The 21784-nt window shown below is 41.4% G+C and overlaps 1 protein-coding gene across 1 annotated transcript in view; it reads left to right on the top strand.

Moving 5' to 3' along the window:
- LOC109913188 (mitogen-activated protein kinase-binding protein 1-like) overlaps positions 1 to 21784 on the top strand; it is a 148136-nt gene that overhangs the window by 24015 nt on the left and 102337 nt on the right. The window contains exons 3-6 of the mRNA XM_048618239.1: positions 7875 to 7937; positions 8651 to 8708; positions 16085 to 16255; positions 16985 to 17122. Coding sequence (XP_048474196.1) covers positions 7875 to 7937; positions 8651 to 8708; positions 16085 to 16255; positions 16985 to 17122 — 430 coding nt within the window. The remainder of the gene's footprint in view (positions 1 to 7874; positions 7938 to 8650; positions 8709 to 16084; positions 16256 to 16984; positions 17123 to 21784) is intronic.

The raw sequence follows: 21784 nt of genomic DNA, 5'->3' as shown, positions 1-21784 counted from the left end.
GAAACGTCATCTTTCCTGCTCCTCTGATGCTGCTTAGCCTGCTGTGTTCATCCAGCTCTTCACCTTGTTATTCTCAGATTCTCCAGCATCTGCAGTTCCTACTATCACTAGGGTGCTACCTGGTCTTGAAGGCATTGGCTATGAGGAAAGGTTAAAAAAACTAGTATCGTTTTCACTGGAAAGACCGCAGCTGAGAGGAGACCAAATAGAGGTCTACGAAATTGAGAGACATAGGGTGGATAGTCAGGGGCTTTTTCCCCAGGGTTTCAATTACAAGGGGTCACAGGTTCAAGGTGAGAAGGGGAAAGTTTAAGGAAGATGTGCGAGGGATGTTTTTCACAGAGTGGTAGGAGCCTGGAACACACTGCCAGAAGAGGTGGTGCAAGCACGCATTTTACCGACATTTTAAGAGGCATCTGGATGGTTACATGAATAGAGAGAGAATAGAGGGATAGGGACCGTATGGGGGCAGATGGTTTGTTTTTTAGTTTGGTTAGAGCTTGATTGGCACAGGCTTGGAGGGCTGAAGGGCCTGTTCCTGTGCTATACTTCTCTTTTGTTCTTTTTGCTCTTTTCCCAGAGTTGAGGAGTTCGAAACTGAAGGGTGTATTTTCCTTTTTAAAATCTTTAAAATCTGACCTGAGGAGCAATTTTTTTCTCAGAGGGTGTCTCGTATGTGGATGCACTTCCAGAGGAAGCTGTCGATGCAGTCACAGTTACGACATTGAAGAGACATTTGGGCAGTTATTCAAATAGGACAGGTTTAGCGGGATATGGGTCAAATGCAGGCAAATGGGATTAGTTTAGTTTGGGTAACATGGTTGGCATGGACAAATTGGAACGAAGAGTCTGTTTCCATGCAGTATGACCTTATGATTCTTAGGACTCACCTTTTAGAGAGCACTTGACAATATGCACCTAAATTTTCAGTGAAGCATTCTCTTTGACTTTTTTTTTACTTGCAATGTCCGTAATCAAAATACAAATGTTAGTGAGAACAAGAGCAGTACCTTAATTAAACTTGAAAATGAATGTAAGGGAATGAAGCCTGTGGGAACTCAATTTACTGGAACTCCAGTTCCATGTATGAATCGTGCAGTTCCAGGAAATTTATATTTCACAAGTGGCACTTGAATTAAATGGTTTATAAACAATCAACACAATAGTAGATGTTATTAGATTAATTAATTCTGATCTTACTGTTACTGGACCTCACTGTTTTACATTTGTTAATGGTTACAACATTGTTATGACAATAATGCTTATTTGTACATGTAATACTGCAAAATTTTTTTGGTAAATGTTCAAGAAATATACGCAACAGCGGCAAAATGCATTGTTGATAGTATGGCAGGAATGAATTTGGGTAAGGCATGTACTATAGATATTGTAGGTAACTAGTTTGTGGTGAGAACCAGTAAACCTAATCTAAACAGCTGATCCCAAATTGCCCCAGTTCAAGGATCATGAAGCTCTACTCACCAGCATTTAACTGATGTTCATTTGAGACGTAAAGATTTCTTGTCCAGTACTGTCGATTGTAATTTAACATTTTATTGTTTTTCTAATACCCTGCAAACCTTGCCCTGTCCTTTTTTTAGTATGTTGATGGAAATTAATTAATTCATGCTACAGTGAAAAGGATCTACTAGGGAGTGTAGTTCTGTTTCTGAATCGCTGCTGATCTTGTTCTGCGGTGATACTTATAAATAAATATATTAAATATTCTTAAGGCTAGAGAAGGGAAAAATTGATTAGAAAGGGATATGACCACTCAAGCAAGGAATAAGAGTAGGCCATTCAGCCCCTTGAGCCTGCTCCACCATTTAACAAGGCCATGAGTGATCTGATTGCAACCTGAAATCCACATTCCTACCTTTCATTCCCTTGCTTAAGACCATATGGATTAATGCAGAAAACTGCAGTGTGATGTTGATAAAAAATGTAGTCTTGGTAGGCTAGAAAATAGTTTAAAGTTTACATCAAACACAAAATCTGGAGAAACTTAGCAAGTCTGGCAGCATCTGTGGAGAGAGAAAAAAAGTTAACATGTCTTTATGGTCTTTGAGCCATAAGACTCAAAGTGTTAACTTACTTTCTCCACAGACAGCCTGACCTGCTAAATAGTTATAACATTACCTGTTGATTTTGGATTTTCAACTTTTGCAGTATTGTGGTTTTGTTTTAATGTGCAAATATTTATCACTTTGGCTTTAAAGGATGACATTTCTATTCAAAGCTTGTGTTGTTCAATGTTAATGACTTGCAATATATTTTTCAAAACAGATTGATTTGATTAGTGCCTTGTAATCTCCTAACCATCATGCCTTCAAAATTAGCTTAGCTGAGAAGCAATTGCAAAATTGCATTTAACTATTCAGAAATGGATTTTAAGCAGTTTTACTACATAACATACAAAATTGTGGTTTAACTTGAGGAAAGTATTCTAATAAAGGTAATATCTAACTAACAGGAGCTAAATATCATAACAGCAGGATAAACATAGGTGTGTCTATTTTGATCATTCCCTGTAATTGAGAGTTCAGTTTGATTTGGACATGTTTCTAGACTTAAGTGGAAACCAGGCTTTGGGTGTGACCAAGAGTTACTCAAGTCTTAAAATGCAGCAAGGCTGTGAAAAGTCTCTACTTGATATGACTAAGCAGTACCCATTCTCTCTTTTTTTTTTTCTGACTTCTATAGTGACTTCACCTTTGCAAATTAATTTTAGTATAATTATTGTACACTTAGTGTATTTGCTTTTTTCCTCCCCCTCCCCGAATGTTGTTCTTTCACTTGAAGACAGACATGCACAACAGAGAAAATAGGTGTTGGAGTAGGCCATTTCGGCCCTTTGAGCCTGCACCACCATTCAATATAGTCATTTCAGTATCCCATTCCTGCCGTCTACCAATATCCCTTGATCCCTTTAGCCCCAAGGGCCATGATGAGCTCCCTCTTGAATATATCTAATGAACTTCTCTTTCATTAATAGAGGGATTGAGTTCAAGAGCAGTGAAGTTATGCTCCAGCTATACAAAAACCTAGTTTGGCCACATCTGGAGTATTGTGTCCAGTTCTGGTAGTCTCATTACAGGAAAGATGTGGAAGCGTTGGAAAAGGTGCAGAGGAGATTTACCAGGATGTTGCCTGGAATGAGGGAAGATTGTAGGAGGAAAGGTTGAGAGAGCTAGGGCTTTTCTTTTTAGAACGACGAAGGATGAGAGGTGACTTGATAGAAGTGTACAAAATGATCAGAGGTATAGATAGAGTAGACAGCCAGAGACTTTTTCCTAGGATGGAGGTAGCTATTATGAGGGGGCATAGTTTTAAAGTGAGTGGAGGTAGATATAGGGGAGACGTCAGAGGTAGGCTCTTTACTTAGAGAGTGGTCAGGGCGTGGAATGCATTGCCGGAGAGGGTAGTGGACTCGGCCTTGTTAGGAGCATTTAAGCAGCTATTAGATAGGCATATGGATGATAGCATAAGATAGGGGTGGAGGTTAGATAGACCTTAAGATTATGGTAAAAGTTCGGCACAACATTGTGTACTGTGCTGTGCTGTACTGTTCTATGTTCTATGAACTGGCCCCAACAGCTTTCTGTGGGAGAGAATTCTACAGGTTCACAACTGAGTGAAGAAATTCTTCCTCATCTCAGTCCTAAATGGCTTTCCCCTTTATTCTTAGAATGTGACCCCTAATTCTGGACATTCCCAACATCAGGAACATTCATCCCACATCTAGCTGTCCAGTCACAGAGTCCCATCAAGATTTTGTATGTTTTTGAGATCTTCCTCATTCTTCATTTCATCAGTGCAAACCCAGTCAATCAAGTCTGTCTTCATATGTTAGTCCTGCCATCCCAGGAATCAGTCTGGGGAACCTACGCTGGACTCCATCAATCGGGAGAATGTCCTTCCTCAGACTAGGAGACTGTAAAATTTCACACAGTACTCAAGGTGTGGCCTCAACAAATCCCTGTATAACTGCAGCAAGGCATCCCTACTCGTATACTACAATCCTTTTGTTGTGAAGGCCAGAATGTCATTAGCTTTCCTCACCACCTGTTGCACTTACGTGCCAACTGTTCCACCATGACACCCAGGTCTCATTGCACCTCACATTTTCCTAAACTGCCACCGTTCAGATAATAATCTGCCTTCCTGTTTATGCCATCAAAGTGGCTAACCTCACATTTATCCACATTACATTGCATTTGCCAAGTATTTGCCCACTCAGCCAGTGGGCAAATAGCCCACTATCCAAGTCACCCTGTAGCATCTTCACATCCTCTTCACAGCACACACTAGCTTAGTGTTGTCAGCAAATTTGGAGATATTGTATTCAATTCCTTCATCCAATTCATTAACGTATATTGTGAACAACGAGGTTCCCAGCACCAAACTCTGCGACACCCCACTTGTCACCATTTGCTACTCTGAAAATGACCCATTTATTCCAACTCTCTGCTATACACGTCAACGCATTACCTCCGATACAATGAGCTTTGAATTTGCTTATTAATCTCTTGTGTGGAACCTTGTCAAAAGCCTTTTGAAATTTCGGATACACAACATCTACTGATTCATCCTTGCCCATTCTACTGGTCACATCCTCAAAAAAATTCCAGAAGATTTGTCAGCACTATTTTCCTGTAGTGAATCCATGCTGGCTTGGACCAATTCTGTCACTGCTTTCCAAATGTTCAGTTATTACATCCTTAATAATTGACTCCAGCATTTTCCCCACCACCGATGTCAGGCTAACTGGCCTATAATTCCCTGTGTTCTCTCTCCTTCCTTTTTTTTTAAAATACATGGAGTTATATTAGCTGCCCTCCAGTCCATTGGAATTCTTCCAGAGCCTACAGAATGCTGGAAAATGTTCACCAATGCACCTGCCATTTCCTTAAGTACTCTGGGATGCAGAACATATCAACTTCCTACCCATACCACAAAGTTAATGTCCAGTTCGTGTCTTTCTGTTTACAATAATGTTTTGTGTAGAACCTTGTCAAATAGCATTTGTTAGCTCAGTCGACTGGACTGCCTTGTGATGCCAAAAGTGTTGGTTCAATTCTTGCTCCAGCTGAAGTTACCATGAAGGACTCTCCTCAACCTTTCTCCTTGCCTGATGTGTGGTGCCCTTTGGGTTAAACGACCACCAGCCGTTTCTCTCTAATGAAAGGGAAGCTCTGTGGTCCCTTGGGGCTATGGCAATTTTATTGTCCAGAGATAATGCCCAAAGATAATTCCTGCCTGCTGGGCTCCCAACCAGGTTTTAAAAAAAAATCCATTCTACAATTGTGGTTTATTTTGTAAGCAATAATAGTGATAGCTGAGGGTCGAGAGCCCACATTCCCCTTAGTTTTTATAATCGTCATGGGAGAGCAACAATTACTGTTTGATATTCTGTGCAATTTTTAAAAATTGCATCTTTCCTTACATATGCTCCTTTTTTGCTTTTCATAGCTCAGCTAGATTTCTGCTTTTTCTTGGATTTGTATAAACCTATCTTTCAGCTTTGATACGGTCTTTTAATTTTTTTTGCTGACCATAGTTGCTTAACTGCAAAAGTTGGAGCTTTTGCCCATATGATGTACTGTTAATCATAGATCATTCATAGAATCCCTACGGTGTGGAAATAGGCCGTTCGGCCCAACAAGTCCACACCGACCATTGGTGCATCCCACCCAGATCCATCCCCCTATAACCCATCTAAACTACACACCCCTGAACACTATGGGCAATTTAGCATGGCCAATCCACCTAACCTGCACATCCTTGGACTATGGGAGGAAACTGGAGTACCCAGAGGAAACCCACGCATACACGGGGAGAATGTGCAAACTCCGCACAGTTGCCCGAGGGTGGAATTGAACCTGGGTCCCTGGTGCTATGAGGCAGCAGTGCTAACCACTGAGCCACCGTGCCGCCCCTAGAGAAATAAATAACCGTGTCTACTGTATCTACTAATTTTGTATTGTACCTAAAACATTTCAATATAGTTCTACTAAGAGCTGCTCTCATGTTGCAACTGTCAAATCTAATATTATATAGACATTCCACAGATTATCTAACTCTGGCTCCCTTGCTGTTGCTCATGATCAGTTTCAGACGCACTTTCACAAAGCTGCAGTTTGTCCTTTTTTTTTATAAAAGGGTGTATTCTAAGAAAATGTGACTGGTATTTATTTGAGTTGTTTATTTAGAGCTCCAGTCCTCAACCAAACCATTTTCGGGTATTTCATCGATGATTGATTGATTGTTCCTTGACTATAAGGACTGTTTGATTTCACAGATACTCAACACCATTCACAACTCTACAGTATTGGACCAATTCAGGCCTATAGCAGTCTGGGCAAAATGCAAGCTCAGTATGTAGCAAGCAACACTTGTGCCGGAGAATGACCGCAAGCAAGAAAAAAAATCTAATTGTCTCCTATTCAGCACCATTACTATTACAATAGTAATCAGTATCCTGAGTGTTCAGAAACTTGCCTCGACCAACTATGTAAATGCTGTAAGATACGAGAGCAAGTCTCAGATTGGAAGTCTATTGGAGTATTGAGCGCTCTGCTTGATGAATGTAGTTCAAACAACTCTCAAAGCTCTAAAGCATACAAGACAAATCAGTCTGGTTGAATCAGCACCCCATCCTTAACTATAAATGTCTACCCCTCTACCACTAATTGGTGATTGTTGTTGTTGGGTCAAAATTCTTGATTCTGTCCCTAGAACTGTAGGTGTATCTACAGCATACGCACTGCAGTCATTCAGGAATTAGACTTCCCACTCCTCAATTGGAGTGGGTAATTTATGCTGGCCTTGCATGTATCTCAACAATGAATTGAAAATAAGCATGCAATATATTGTTACTATATGTATTTTTTTTCTTTATTCATTCACGGGATGAGGGTGTCACTGGCCAGGCAACATTTATTGCCCACCCCTAATTGCCCAGAGGGCAGTTCAGAGTCAACCGCAGTGCTGTGGATCTGGAGTCACATGTAGGCCAGACAAGGTAAGGATGGCAGTTTCCTTCCCTAAAGGATATTAGTGAGCCAAATGGGTTTTTCCTGACAATCTGCAATGATTCTTAATTCCAGATATTTATTGAATTCTAATTCCACCATGTGGCAGGATTTGAACATGGGTCCCCAGAACATTATCTGGTTCTCTGGATTAATAGTCCAGCAATAATACCACTTGGCCATCGCCTCCCACCATGTATTTATGTTTTTGTCATGCATATACATTGGATATTGCTTTCTTTCCTCAATGTGAGTATTGTCATATCTGCCCAGAAGTCATAAAATCTCTGCGTTTGGTCTTGAAGGAAAAACAATCAAGACAGCCTGTCAGCACCACCCCCCGCCCGCCCAACATTTTGTTTTATTTTGGCAATAGCTTGTAGAATGACACTCAGTATTAAATCTGCCCTTTTCTCTGACTTGTGCTTGTGGGGTTACGGCCATTTCTGATCATGAATCTAGGACTCTAAATGTTTACAGCTGTTTTACTCCATTTAATAACTGAGTGAGGGGTAGTCATCTAAGGGTAAGTTGTTTTACTCATTATCTTTTCTTTTCCAGGTTAAAAAATCAAACTGCACAATCTGAGTTTCCTTTTATTTAAAAATGAGCCAACACACTCACTGAGCAAGAAAACAGAGACCCTAGAGATGGCATTACTGCTTGTTTTCCCATATAATTAATAATGTTGTACATTGATCTAAAATTGTGCTGAACGTCTTAACGTATTCTAGTTAGTCCTGTGTAAATGACTAGCAAATACTAATCTGTTACCTTATCTTTTGGTACAATTATATTTATGCAATATAATGAGTTGTTTTTTCCTTCTTTTCCTGAAAGGTGTGTGGTGGTGTTATGTAACCCCAAAAAAAATAAGCAGACTCACATTCTCAATGCCTCCAGGTAAGGGAGAACAAAGCATAGCATTTAGTGTGGTGCAGTCAAATAGTGTTAATGCCTAGGCAACACTGTTGTTCAAGACATTGTTTGAATGTAGAAACAGTTGAAAAGTGGAAAATAGAACAGAATTTCAGTAATCTTTCATTCCTCCCTGACTGTACTGTAGTCCTGTTTTCTAATGGGAGATGCTTCAGGGTATGGATGTATCCTGTTACGTCATGGCCATTGAGTCATATTTAATTGCCTTAAAAATGCTATTTTCCACATCCTGTCTTGTCTTTCTGAGAGTTATCATTTCTGGCACTTGGGGAAGATAATCATTGGACTTGTAATTGTTTTATTTGGTACTGCGTTCTCAAATGTAGTGCTAGTTTGAGACTTCCTCTCAATTTGTTCCCCTCTAAACCACAACATTAAAGTTTGTGATTTGCAAATAAAGGAAGAGTCTGTTATTTTTCCAGTAATAGAAACTAATCCCAATAAAACTCCAAGATATTGTCATTACAAGCTCTAAATAAATAGTGTGTAGCTTTTGTAATGTTATGCACTACGGTGTCTGAAGCTTGTCATTTCAAGAGTTCTATGTTGCCAGATATACCTGGATTTTCTTGCGTTTGGACTCTGTAAACATAAGTATCAAATCCACCAGTATTGTTTGAAAATTCCAATAATGCTTCAAGTCAATTATTGGCCTAATGTTTTTTTTTGATTTTTAGAAAAGCAGTCAGTGCTTTGGCATTCTCGCCAGATGGAAAATATCTTGTTACTGGGGAGGTGAGTATGTTTGTAAAATGACTGCATGCATAAGTTACAATTTTCCAATTAAAGGGGAGGCAATGGGCTAGTGGTATTATCACTGGACTATTAATCCAGACATCCAGATAATGTTCTGGGGACCTGGGTTCAAATTCCACAATGGCAGATGGTGGAATTTGAATTCACTAAAAGTCTGAAATTGAGTCTGATGACCTTGAATTGATTGTTGGAAAAACACACCTGGTCCACTAATGTTCTTTAGAAAGGGAAGCTGCCATCCTTGCCTGTCTGGCTTACATGTGATGCCAGACCCACGGAAATGTGGTTTGCTCATCTCTAATCAAGAGAAGTCAAAGTCAGCGAAGCCCACATCCCGTGAATGAATAAGAAAAACATAATTATGTTTGGTATGATCTTGGCCTCCACTGTACTCCTGTGTATGTTCCCCATAGCTGTTGGCTCCCCCCGCCTCAATCTATATATCAGTCTTTCAAAACTATAAAAATTTTAATACTTCAACATCCACAACATTGAAGCAGAGAAGTCCAAAGAATTCCAATGTCGGAAAGAAATTCTTCCTTGATTCTAACTTAATTGAACAACAAACATTGAAATAGAATGGGATAATTTTGTGTCAGGGAACTTCTTGTGATGAAGAGCACACAGGGAGCAGGGAGGTGGTCACACCACAGGTTCAGTAAGGTAGATGGGTGACTGCCAGGAAAAGCAGGCAGGTGGTGCAGGAGTCTCCTGTGGCTAATTCCCTCCTCTCTCGGGTATACTGTTGAGGGGTTGGGGGATAGCCTCTCAGCGGAGTATAAGAGCAGCAGCCAGGCCTGTGGCACCACAACTGGCTCTGCTTTAGAGCAGGGCCGGTCAAGATCCAAGCAAGCGATAGTGGTAGGAGACCCGCTGCACTGACGATGTTACCAAGCATGGTAACGAAACGTCTGCGGAACAACAAACCAGCTCGGCGAGCCAACCAACCTCAACACCCACAACCCGAGCTACAGATCTACTCCAAAACCTTAGGAGACCTGCTAATTAAGGGCACAGACAGACGTTTCTGTGGTTGTGTTCGAGAGTCCAGCATGGTGTGTGGCCTCCCTGTTGCCAGGGTCAAGGACGTATATGAGTGGTTGCACGAAATTCTTAAGGGGAGGGTGAGCAGCTGGAAGTCATTGTGCACATTGATACCAATGACATAGGTAGAAAGAGGGCTGAGGTCCTGATGAGTGAGTACAGGGAGTTAGGAAAGAGGCTGGAAAGCAGGACTTCGAGGGTAGTGATCTCTGGCTTACTACCAGTGTTGTGTACTAGCGAGGCAAGGAATAGAAACATAGGACAGATGAATGTGTAGCTAAGGAGCTGGTGCAGGGGGTAGAGTTTCAGGTTCTTGGATTGTTGGGACCTCTTCTGAGGCAGGGGTGACCTGTACAAGAGGGACGGATTGCCCCTAAACTAGATCGGAACCAATATACTTGCTGGGAAGTTTGCTAGTGCTACTCTGGCGGGTTTAAACTAGAGTGTCAAGGGGCTGGGAACCAGAGCAACAGGTCAGCAAGTGGAGGGATTGAGGGGAATGTAGATGTCAGGACCAGTAAGTCAGAAAGGAAGGTCAGGCACAGACGGGTAGATGGTACTAATGGGCTGAAGTGTTGAAATAAATACACGAGGAATATTATAGGTAAGGCAGATGAGCTTAGAGCCTGGATCAGTACATGATATTGTAGCCATTACAGAGACTTGGTTGAGAGGGGGACAGGACAGGCTGCTCATTGTTTAGACAAGATAGAAAAGAAGGTAAAAGAGGTGGAGTTGCATTTCTAATCAGGGAAAATGTCACATCTGCACTTGGAGAGGACATACAGAAGGGCTCATCCACTCCAGCAATATGAGTGGAGCTCAAAAGTAAGATGGGTGCAATCACTATGATAGGATTATATTATAGGCCTCCCAATAGCCACTGAGACATTGAAGAATAAATATGTAGGCAGGCTATGGAAGGATGCAATAACATAGGAGTTGTCATAGAGAGTGACTTTAAATTCCCCCAATATTGACTGGGACTCCCTTAGAGCAAGAGACTTAGACAAGGCAGAATTTAAGCGTAGCCAGGAGGGTTTCTTGAAACACTATGTGGATAGTCCAACTAGAGCAGGGGCCATACTGGCCCTTGTATTGGCAAACTGATCTTTCAGTGGGAGAGCAATTTGGGAAAAAATGATCACAACTCCTTCAGTTTTAAGACAGTGATGAATAAAGATAAGTCAGGACCTTGTGGGAAGGTACAAAGGTGAAAGTTCAGGACCAGCATGCTCCATTAAGGATGGCAAAGTAAGTGACCCTTGGATAACGAGGGAGGTTGTGAATTTAGTCAAAAGGGAAAAAAGAAGCATAGGCACAGTTTAGGCAGCTAAAATCGGCCAGAGCCTGAGGAATATAAAGAATGCAGGAAAGAACTCAAGCAGGGAATTAGGAGAACAAGAAGGGGCCATGAAATAACCTTGGCAAGTAGGGCTAAAGAGAATCCCAAGGCATTCTATAAATACATTAAAAACCAAAGGATAACTAGGGAGAAGGTAGGCCCACTCATGGATAAATGATGGAACTTGTGCTTGGAGGCAGAGTATGTGGGTGAGACCCTAAATGAGTACTTTGCATTGGTTTTTATATGGGAAAAAGATATGAAGGATAGTGAGATTAATGTGGGGCATGCTAATAGACTAGGCAATTTGAGATCAAGAAGGAAGTGGTGTTGGATCTCTTGAAGAGCATTAAGATGGATAAGTCCCCAGGACCTGATTGTATCTACCCCAGGTTATTGAGAGAGGCAAGAGAGGAGGTTGCTGGGGCTTTGACCAAGATCTTTGTATCCTTGCTAGCCACTGGAGAGGTCCTGGAGGATTGGCGAGTAGCTACTGTTGTTCTTCTGTTCAAGAAGGGAAATAGAGATAATGCAGGAAACTTAGAGGTGAGTTTCAGATTAGTGGTTGAGAAGCTATTAGAGGGAATTCTTAGGGATAGGATTTATGTGCATTTGGAAAAGCAAGGCCTAATTAGGGAGAGTCAACATGGCTTTGTGCGGGGCAGGTCATGTCTTACTAATTTGATTGAATATTTTGAGGAGGTGACAAAGGTGATTGAGGGTAGAGCAGTGGATGTTGTCTGCATGGATTTTGGTAAGGCTTTCAACAAGTTCCCGGATGGTAGGCTCATCCAGAAGATTGAGATACATGGGATCCATTGGTCGCTTGGATTCAGAATTGGCTTGCCCGTAGAAGGTAGTGGTGAAAGTGTATTTTTCAGGCTGGAGGTAAGTGACTGGTGTTCAACAGGGATCTGTACTGGGACCTCTGCTGTTTGTAATTATATATAACTGACTTGAGGTTGTAGACTTGCTCGCCGAGCTGGTATGTTTGGTTGCAGATGTTTTGTCATCCTGCTAGGTAACGTCGTCAGTGCGCCTCCGGTAAAGTGTTGGTGTCTTGTCCCACTTGTTATTTATATGCCTGAAGTGGTTGGCATTACTTTCAGTTCTGTTTTTCAGTGATTTGTATATCAGATCCAGTTCAATGTGTTTGTTAATGGAGTTCTGGTTGGAATGCCAGGCCTCAAGGAATTTCCTGGCATGTCTCTGTTTGGGCAGTGCTATTATAGATATGTTATCCCAGTCGAATTTGTGTCCTCCTTTGTGTGTATTGAGACCAGTGAGAATTGGTCGTGTCTCTTGGTGGTTAGGTGGTGTTCATGTATCCTTGTTATTTTTATTCAGTTTGGCCTGTGTAATGTTTCTTACAGCCCTGGCATGGTATTTTGTATGTTCTGTTGGTTTTATTGATTTTGGGTATGGGATTCTTTTAAGTTTGTCAGTAGCTGTCACGGGGTGGTTTGTTGGTTACCCTGATACCTAGGGGTCTGAGTAGTCTTGTGGTCATCCCTGATGCATCTCTGATGTATGGTAGGGTGACTAGTGTATCTGACCGTGTTGTGTCGTCTTGTTGTGGTCTATCACGGAGGTAACAGCAGATTGTGTGCTTTTTGGGTATCCATTCCTTTTAAAAATTCCATACAAGTGCTCCTGTTCTGCTTTGCGCAATTCCGGAATGCTGTGGTGTGTTGTGGCCTGTTTGAATAATGTTCTGATGCAGCTCTGTTTATGGTTGTTGGGGTGGTTGCTGGTGTACTTAAGTATCTGGTCCGTATATGTGGTCTTTCTGTATATGCTAGTCTGGAGTTTCCTGTTGTTCTTGCGTTCTACCATTATGCCTAGAAAGGGTAGTCGGTTATTGTTCTTTTCTTTTGTGAATTTTATTCCGGTGAGGATGTTGTTTATGTTGGTGAGTTTCTTCTAGTCTTGTGTGTTTGATAATCATGAAAGTGTCATCTACGTAGTGGACCCAGAGTTTGAGTTGTGTAGTGGGAAGTGATGTTCATTCTAACCTTTTGTGATACTGCTTCTGCAATCAGTCCTGATATTGGGGATCCCATTGGTGTTTTGTTGATTTGTTTGAATATACCCTAAAAGCACAGTCAGCTGTTACCTCCGCGACACCACCACAAAAAGACGCAACATGGCCAGACATACTAGTCACCCTACTGTGCAACAGAGACATATCAGAGATGTTCAGACCCCTAGGTATCAGGTAGCCCACGAACCAACAACCACCCTGCGACAGCTACTGACAAACGTAAAGGATCCCGTATTCACAACCAATAAAACTAACATAATACACAAAATACCATGCAAGGACTGTGAGAAACATTGCATAGACCAAACTGGAAGAAAACTGGCAATAAGGATACACGAAAACCAACTAGCCACCAAGAGACACAACCAATTCACAGTGGTCTCAATACACATGGACAAACAAAGGACACAAATTCAACTGGGACAACACATCCATAATAGCCTGAACTAAACAGAGACATGCCAGGGAAATCCTCGGCCTGGCATTCCAACCGGAACGCTATCAACAAACACATTGAATTGGACCTGATATACAACTCACTGAAAAACAACCGGAAGTGATGCCAACCATCCCAGCAAACTGAGGTATATAAATAATAAGTGGAACAGAACAACCAACACTTCACTGGAGGCACACTGACTATGTTACCTAGCAGGGTGACGAAACATCTGCAACCAAACACCCCGACTTGGCGAGCTTGTCTACAACCCAAGCTACAAATCCTCTCAAAAAAACCTTCAAATATAACTGACATGGATGAAAATTTAGATGGCTGGATTAGTAAGTTTGCAGACAACACAAAGATTGGTGGAATTGGGCACAGTGTAGAAGGTTGTCCACGGATACAGCAGAGTATAGATCAGTTGCAGATATCGGCGGCAAAGTGGCAGATGAAGTTTAGTCAGGCTAAGTGTGAGATGCTGCACTTTGGGCATTCAAATGTTAAGGAAAAGTATGCAGTTAATGGCAGGACCCTGAACAGCATTGATGTGCAGAGGATTCTTGGGGTTCAAGTTCATAGCTCCCTGAAAGTGACCATGCAAGTATACAGGTTGATAAAGAAGGTATTATGACATGCTTGCCGTTATTGGTCAGTAAATTGAGTACAAGTGTCAGGATGTCATGTTGCAGCTTTATAAGGCTTTGGTTAGACCCCAATTAGAGTCGTGTGTTCAATTCTGGTTGCTACATTGTCTTACGGTGAGGCTTTGGAGAGTGTGTGGAAGAGGTTTACGAGGGTGTTTGCAATAAGGAGAGGCTAGAAAAATTCGGGTCATTTTCTCTGGAGTGGTGGAGGCTGAGAGGAGACTTGATAGAAGTGTATAAAATTATGATATGCATCGATAGAGTTGACACTCAGAAGCTTTTTCCCCAGAGTTGATATGTCCAAAACGAGCATACATGCATTTGAGATGAGAGGGAGAAAATTCATAGGAGATACAAAGAACAATACAGCACAGGAATATGCCCTTCAGCCCGCCAAGCCTGTGCCAACACACTTTGTCCTTCCATATTAAAACTGCCTTCACTTACAGGATCCGTAACCCTGTATTCCCTTCCTATTCATGTATTCATCCAGGTGTTTCTTGAATGCTGTTATTGTGTCTGCCTCCACTACCACCTCTGGCAGCACGTTTCAGGCACTCACCACCCTTTGTGTGAAAAATGTGCCTGACACATCTGTTGTAGACCCCCCACACCTTGCACCTTGGGTCTGTGTCCCCCTAGTAACTGACCCCTCCACCCTTGGAGAAAGCCTCATACTTTACACTCTATCCATGCTATTCACAATCTTTTAAACGTCTTCTGTCAGGTTGCCCCTCAACCACTGCATTCCAGTGAAAACCAACCCAAACTGTCCAACCTTTCTTCATAGCTAAAATCTCGCATAGCATGGAACATCCTGGTAAACCTTTTCTGTACCCTCTACAAAGCATCCACATCTTTTTGGTCGTGTGGTGACCAGAAATGTATGCAATATTCCAAGTGTGGCTTAATTAAAGTTCAATAAAGCTGCAGCATAACTTTTCTATCCTTGTACTCAATACCCCTTCCAATGAAGGCAAGCATGCCACAGGCCTTTTCTTTACTACCTTATCTACCTGCACTGCCACCTTCAGTGATCTGTGGACATGCACACCCAGATCTCTCTGTATATCAATACTCCTAAGGGTTCTGCCATTCACTGTATAATTTCCACCAGTACTTGACCTTCCAAAATGCATCACCTCACATTTGTCCAGATTAAATTCCATCTGCCATTTTTTCTGCCTATGCCTCCAACTGATCTATATCCGGCTGTATCCTCTGACAGTCCTCCTCACTATCCGCAACTGCACTAATCTTTTTATTGTCCGTGAATTTGCTCATCCGACCAGCCATGTTTTCCTCCAAATCATTTATGTTCTCATGAGCATGACCACAAACAGCAGGGGTCCAAGCATTGGTCCCTGTGGAACACCGCTAGTCGCAACCCTCCGTTCCACTACCACTACCTTCTGTCTCCTATGCCTAAGCCAGTCTGTAATCCATCTTGCCAGCTCATCCCTGATATGATGTGACTTCAACTTTTGTACCAGTCTGCCATAAGGGACCCTGTCAAAGGCTTTACTAAAGATGTGAGGGGCAAGTTTCCTTTGCAGAGAGTGCAGGAATCTGGAACATGCTGCTGGGGTGGTCATAGTGGCAGATACGATAGGGGCATTTGAGGGACTTCTGGATAAGCACATGAATATGCAAGGCATGGAGGGATATGGACTGAGGGCAGGCAGAAGGCATTAGGTTTGTTTGAGGTCATGTTCAGCATGACATCGTGGGCTGAATGGCCAGTTCTGGTGCTATACAGTTCTATTACTATGTGATTAGAGTTCTGAAATAAATTCTGTTTGATCCCTACTGTATGTTTTACTTCTTTTTAAATAGAGTGGTCACATGCCTGCTGTGCGTGTCTGGGATGTGTCTGACAAAGTGCAAGTGGCTGAATTACAGTGCCATAAATATGGAGTATCATGTGTATCTTTTTCCCCCAATATGAAGTATATTGTATCAGTGGGCTTCCAGCATGATAAACTTGTGAACGTTTGGGATTGGAAGGTAAGAGTTCAAACACAGTCTGGTGCATTTTTGACTTTTGCATTCTGTGCCAAATGTAATTAAATCTAGATACAAACTGTGTCAGAAGTTCACAAGGTTTAAACCACAGAGAAAAGGCACACATATCTAGTATGAAGATCCACATGTCCTTGACAATGTTTGGAATTGGAAGCTGTGTATAATTATAAAGGACAATGTATTATTGAATAATAGCCAGTAACAATGCAAGCCAGCAGCTACCAAAATACTTCTCACTTGTTACTCATGTTTTCCTTATTTTATGAATTACCTTGCATATTCAACTTTCCTTTACCGAAGAATGAATACAATCCACTCTTCCTCATTGTACTACCATGCTACAATTAAGTGGTAGAGTCTTATATGAGAGATTTACATTAATTCCTCGACCTTTGTGCTGTATTGGGGTGTAGTTTTTCTTTTCAATTTATAAACAGTGCTTTGGGGTTAGTGGCTTTATATATTTTACTGTATGTTTAAAAATTCATTTCAATTTGTGGTACAAAGATTGATTTTATTTTGTTTTTTCATATTGCTAATACACTTCTATTTAATGTTAAGACAAAATCTGCAGTGTGCTTCTATTTGTGAGACCCTTTTTTGTTGAAAGAAAACATGATCCAGGTTTCAATTCTGGGATCTTATTTGTCCAGCAATAACATCAGCTGGGATCATAAGGTAATACTCACAGAAATGCACTTGTTTTGACAGAAAAACTCCACTGTGGCATCTAATAAAGTTTCCAATAAAGTTATAGCTGTTTCCTTCTCTGAAGACAGCAGTTTCTTTGTTACGACTGGCAACAGGCATGTCAAGTTTTGGTACTTAAATGAATCCAAAGCCTGCAAGGTGGGTACATTCTTCCTGTTTCAGAAATAATTATTTCAAGCATGATTCGAAAAGATTTTAGGGGAATGCATGCTTCAATTTGGGACCAATTGGAGTGATACAAGAAAATGAGTGATTTCCTTTTGAGGTTATTTCACAGCTTAAATAAGGTGTACAAATCAAAAGGTACTTTAGGACATTTATGGCAGAGAAGGAAGCTATTCATCCTTTCATGTCTGCACAGTCAACAAGGATTTGATTGTATTGATTCCATTTTTTAGCTTTTGGCTCACAGCCCTGTAGGCTTTGGCAATTAAGCAGAATATCTAAACACTGCTTAAATATTATAGGGGTTTCTAACTCAACCACATTTTCAAGTAGTGAGTTCCAGTCTGTCTCCATCCTCTGGGTGAATAAAATTCTCCTCCACTCTCTTCTTGGTCCTCTACCTTTAAATCTATGCTCCCAGTTATTGGTCTGTCTACCGATAGGGTGGCTAGGAAAACCCAATTTCTATCTGTACCTGTTATAATGTCTTATACCACGATCAGGTCACCCTCAATCGTCACTGCACCAAGGAAAACAACCTCAGGTTGTACAAAACCCTGGTTAGACCAGACTTGGAGTATTCTGAGCTGATCTGGGCACCTCACCTTAGGAGGGATATATTGGCCTTGGAGGAAGTACAACATGGGTTTATAAGAATGATAACTTAACATCTGTAGTCCGGGTATGATGAGAAATTATACAAATTAGGATTGTTTTCTGTACAATTTCGAAGGTTACGGGGTGATCTGATGGCAGTCTTTAATATACTAATAGAAAAAGTCAGGGTCAGTAAAGATAACTATTTCTACTGGTTGGGAATTCTAGAACTAGAGAGTGCAGTCAAAGAATCAGGGCCAGACCATTCAGGAGAGATGTCAGGAAGCACTTCTATACACAGAGTGGTAGATGTTTGGAACACACTGCCATGAATGGCAGCTGATCCTGGAACAGGTGTTAGTTTAAATCTGGGATTTTTCCTCAGCAAAGATATTAAGGGATATGGGCCATAGGCAGACTTTGGGGTTGAATCACAGATCGCCCACGATTTTACTGAATGGCTGACAAGCTCGAGGGGCTAAATAGCCGCCTACTCTTATTTCTATCTAGTCTTTCCTCATATATCTCATCCTCCAGCCCAGGCAGCCTTCTAGTAAATTTCCCTGTACTGTGTCCGGTACAGTCACATCCTACTACTATGCAGTGCCCAGAACAACTACACTCAATATTCGAGATGTGTTCTAACCAGTGTTTTAGATAGTTCCAGCATATCTTTCTGATTTTTACATTCTGCGCTTCCTGCTAATAAAGGAAAGTAATCTATATACCATCTTATCCACCTGCCCTGCCACCTTCATGAATTTGTGGATATGCGCACCAAGGTTTCTCTGAACTTCAGTGCTTTCCAGTTCTACCATTCAGTATGTCTCTTGCCTTGTTAGTCCTCCCCAAAGGTTTTAATGCTTGTTCTTACACTCTCGTTTTTACTCTCACTCTGAATTCCATTTGTCACTGCTCTGTCAGCTGACTTGTCTGTTGATACCTTACAGCCTCTAGCTATCTTCACTGTTTACTGTCCTATCAATTGTTGTCATCTGCAAACTTCTTGTTTATATCTTTGATATTTAAGTTCAAATTGTTAATGTACACCATTATCAGCAAGGGTAACACCCAGTCCTGAAGAGTCCCTAATTTAAACAGACTTCCAGTAACAGAAACAACCTACAATCCATCACCCTTTGCCTCTTAGCCAGTATGCCATATTTCCTTGGATATTCTGCCATGATAGATCTTATGAGAAACCTTGCTAAAGTCCATGTAGGCCACATCAAGTGCATTCAACAAAATGCCCGGTTACTTCCTCAAGATTTGGTCAGATTTCGTAGAATCGTGCAGTTCAGAAGAGGCACTTCAGTCAGTTGATCTGCACTGTCAAAAATATACGAATCCCTGCACTAGTCCCACTTTCTCGCACTAGGCCCACAGGCCTGAATGTTATGACACTTCAAATGCTCATCCAAGTACTTTTTAAGGTTGAGGTTTCATTTGTCAACTACCATGTAGTGCATTCCAGACTCTCACCACTCTTTGGTCAAAAAAGATTTTTTTCCCTTGAATCTTGTCTAAACCTCTTGCCTTTCACTTTTAAAAATATGCCTCCTTGTTATTGACCGTTTGAGTAGGGGGAACAACTGCTTTCTATTCACGTTGTCCATGCCCCTTTTATAATCGACGCACCTCGATCAAATTCTCTTCTCTCCAATATCACTCCCAAAGCCTTTTCTGCTCCAAAGAAAAGATCCCAAGATTACCCAACCTCTCTTCATAGTTGAAATGTCAGATCCCAAACAATATCCTGGTGAATCTCCTCCGTACCACTCCAGTGCAGTTACATCCTTCCTACATTGTGGTGACGAAAACTCCACATAGTACTCCAGCCCGTGGCTTAACTAAAGTTCTGTACATGTGCAACATGATCTCCCTGCTCTTATAATCTATGCCACTCCTGATTAAAGGCAAGCATCCATACACTACCTTATCTACCCTATTAACCTGTTCTGCCACGTTCAGAGATCTGGACAAACACCCCAAGAACACTCTGTTCCTCTGAGTTTCCTAGTGTCCTGCCATTCATTGGAGTAGTCCCTTAGTTGTTCCTTCTTCCAAAGTGCATCACCGCACATTTATCATGGTTAAATTCTATTGCCATTGACCTGCCCATCTGACCAATCTGTTTATATTCTCCTGTAACCTAACACCTCTTACCCCTCAACCACCTGCCCAGTCTTTGTATCATCTGCAAACTTAGCTACAAACATCCCTCGCCACATTCCCATACTCATCATATTAATGAATGTCACAAACTATAAGAGATCTAGCACTGATCCCTGTGGAATGCTGCTGCACACTGGGCTCCAGTCACACGAACAGCCTTCTGCCATCATACTGTTAAGAAACCAATTTTGGATCCAACTTGCCAAGATACCCTGGTTCCCATGAGCTTTTCCATTTTTCTTTTTTCTTTGGTTTTCCCATGTGAGACCTTGTCAAAGGCCTTGCTAGAATCCATATAAACTGCCCTATCCACAACCAAACAGCTGGTCATGTTTTTGAAAAATTCCACCAGAATTGTTAGGCATGATGACCTTCTGACAAAGCCATGCTGACTGCCCATAATCGAACCTTGCCTCTCTAATTTTTCCTCCTGTTTTCTCTAATAGTTTCCTTTCCATTTGTCAAATGCTACCTTCCTTCAACGCATCCATACTAAATATTCCTCATTAATCCATGGCTCTAAGTACAGACATAATCTGCCCCTCCGAATTCTTTCTCGTTATTGACATTAGAATGATTGCCTTGTAATTTCTGGTCTAATTTTCTCCATTTTTAATAGTGGGGCAATGTTATCAATCCTTTGGCCGTTCAGCTATAGCCAAAGCGCCTGATATCTCCTCCCTTGCCTTCATCCCATCCAGGCATGCAAATTTATCCTTTTTTTTTTAAGGCTGTTTAACCAGCATCTCCTCTGTTAATTTCTTCTAATATTTCATCAGTCCTCCGCCCTGATTCATTATTGTGTCATCCTTTTTCCATTGTGAAGAATGGCACAAAGTACGTTTGAGGGCTGCCCTTGCCATCCGGGTCAACACATTACCTCCATGTTCTTTAACAGGTCCTATGCATTCCCTAATTATGAAAAGCAAAGAATATATTTGAAACAAGCTTTTGGGTTTTCCTTTATTTTCCAATGCTTTCCCAGGCAATTTTAGCATTCCTAGCTCCTTACCTCACTCTTTCACCTTGTTCTTTTACCTGTGTCCCTTGACAGCCAGGCTTCTCTGGCCTTAATCCCACACTGTCTTTATGGAAATATATTTGCCCTGTACTTTCACTGTTTGCTCCTTGAATAGCTCCCTGTCATCTGACTGACTAGTTTTATATGAAAGCAGCTACTTCTAATCCACTTGGGCCAAATTGTTTTCTGTTGTAGTAAATTTAGCCTTACCCTAGGTTAGAACTTCTATTGCTGACCTATCCTCGTTCTTTTCCATAACTATCCAAAATCTGACTAAGTTATGGTCACTTCCTCAAATGCTTCCCGACTGACGTGCTATCCACATGCCCGGGTTTATTTCCAAATATTAGGTCCAGAACTGCCCCCTCAGTTGTTGAACTTTTTCTACCTACTGCGCGCAATTTAAGAAATTTGTTCCTTTTTACCCCTACCTTACAGACTATAAGACAATCCCAGTTAATGTGGGCAGTTAAATTCCCCAACTATTACTGCCTTATTATTCTTCCGCACTATGAAATTTGATTTGCATATTTGATCTCACCTCCCCCCAACGGCCCATCCACCAACCCCATCTTCCTTTTTTGTTTGTTTATTTATTCGGTTACCCTATGTAGTCATGCCAATCCCCTCATCCAAGATAGAAGTTCGCCAGAAATGGTAAAGGGTTTATCTGTGGGAAGTTGAGACCCCCATGGATTTTACAGTTTGCTGAGTTAACAAACTTGGAATGATCAAGTTCTTAGAGCTGTAAGTTTTTAAACTCGTCCGTTTGTCTTGAGCCTCACATATTGAAGTCGTAAACTATATTAAAAAAAAGCAATGTTTAAAAGATAGTAGGAACT

The sequence above is a fragment of the Rhincodon typus genome, chromosome 39 (assembly GCF_021869965.1).
Source record: "Rhincodon typus isolate 14 chromosome 39, sRhiTyp1.1, whole genome shotgun sequence".
Lineage (NCBI taxonomy): Eukaryota > Metazoa > Chordata > Chondrichthyes > Orectolobiformes > Rhincodontidae > Rhincodon > Rhincodon typus.
This window is presented reverse-complemented; position numbering and strand designations above follow the sequence as displayed.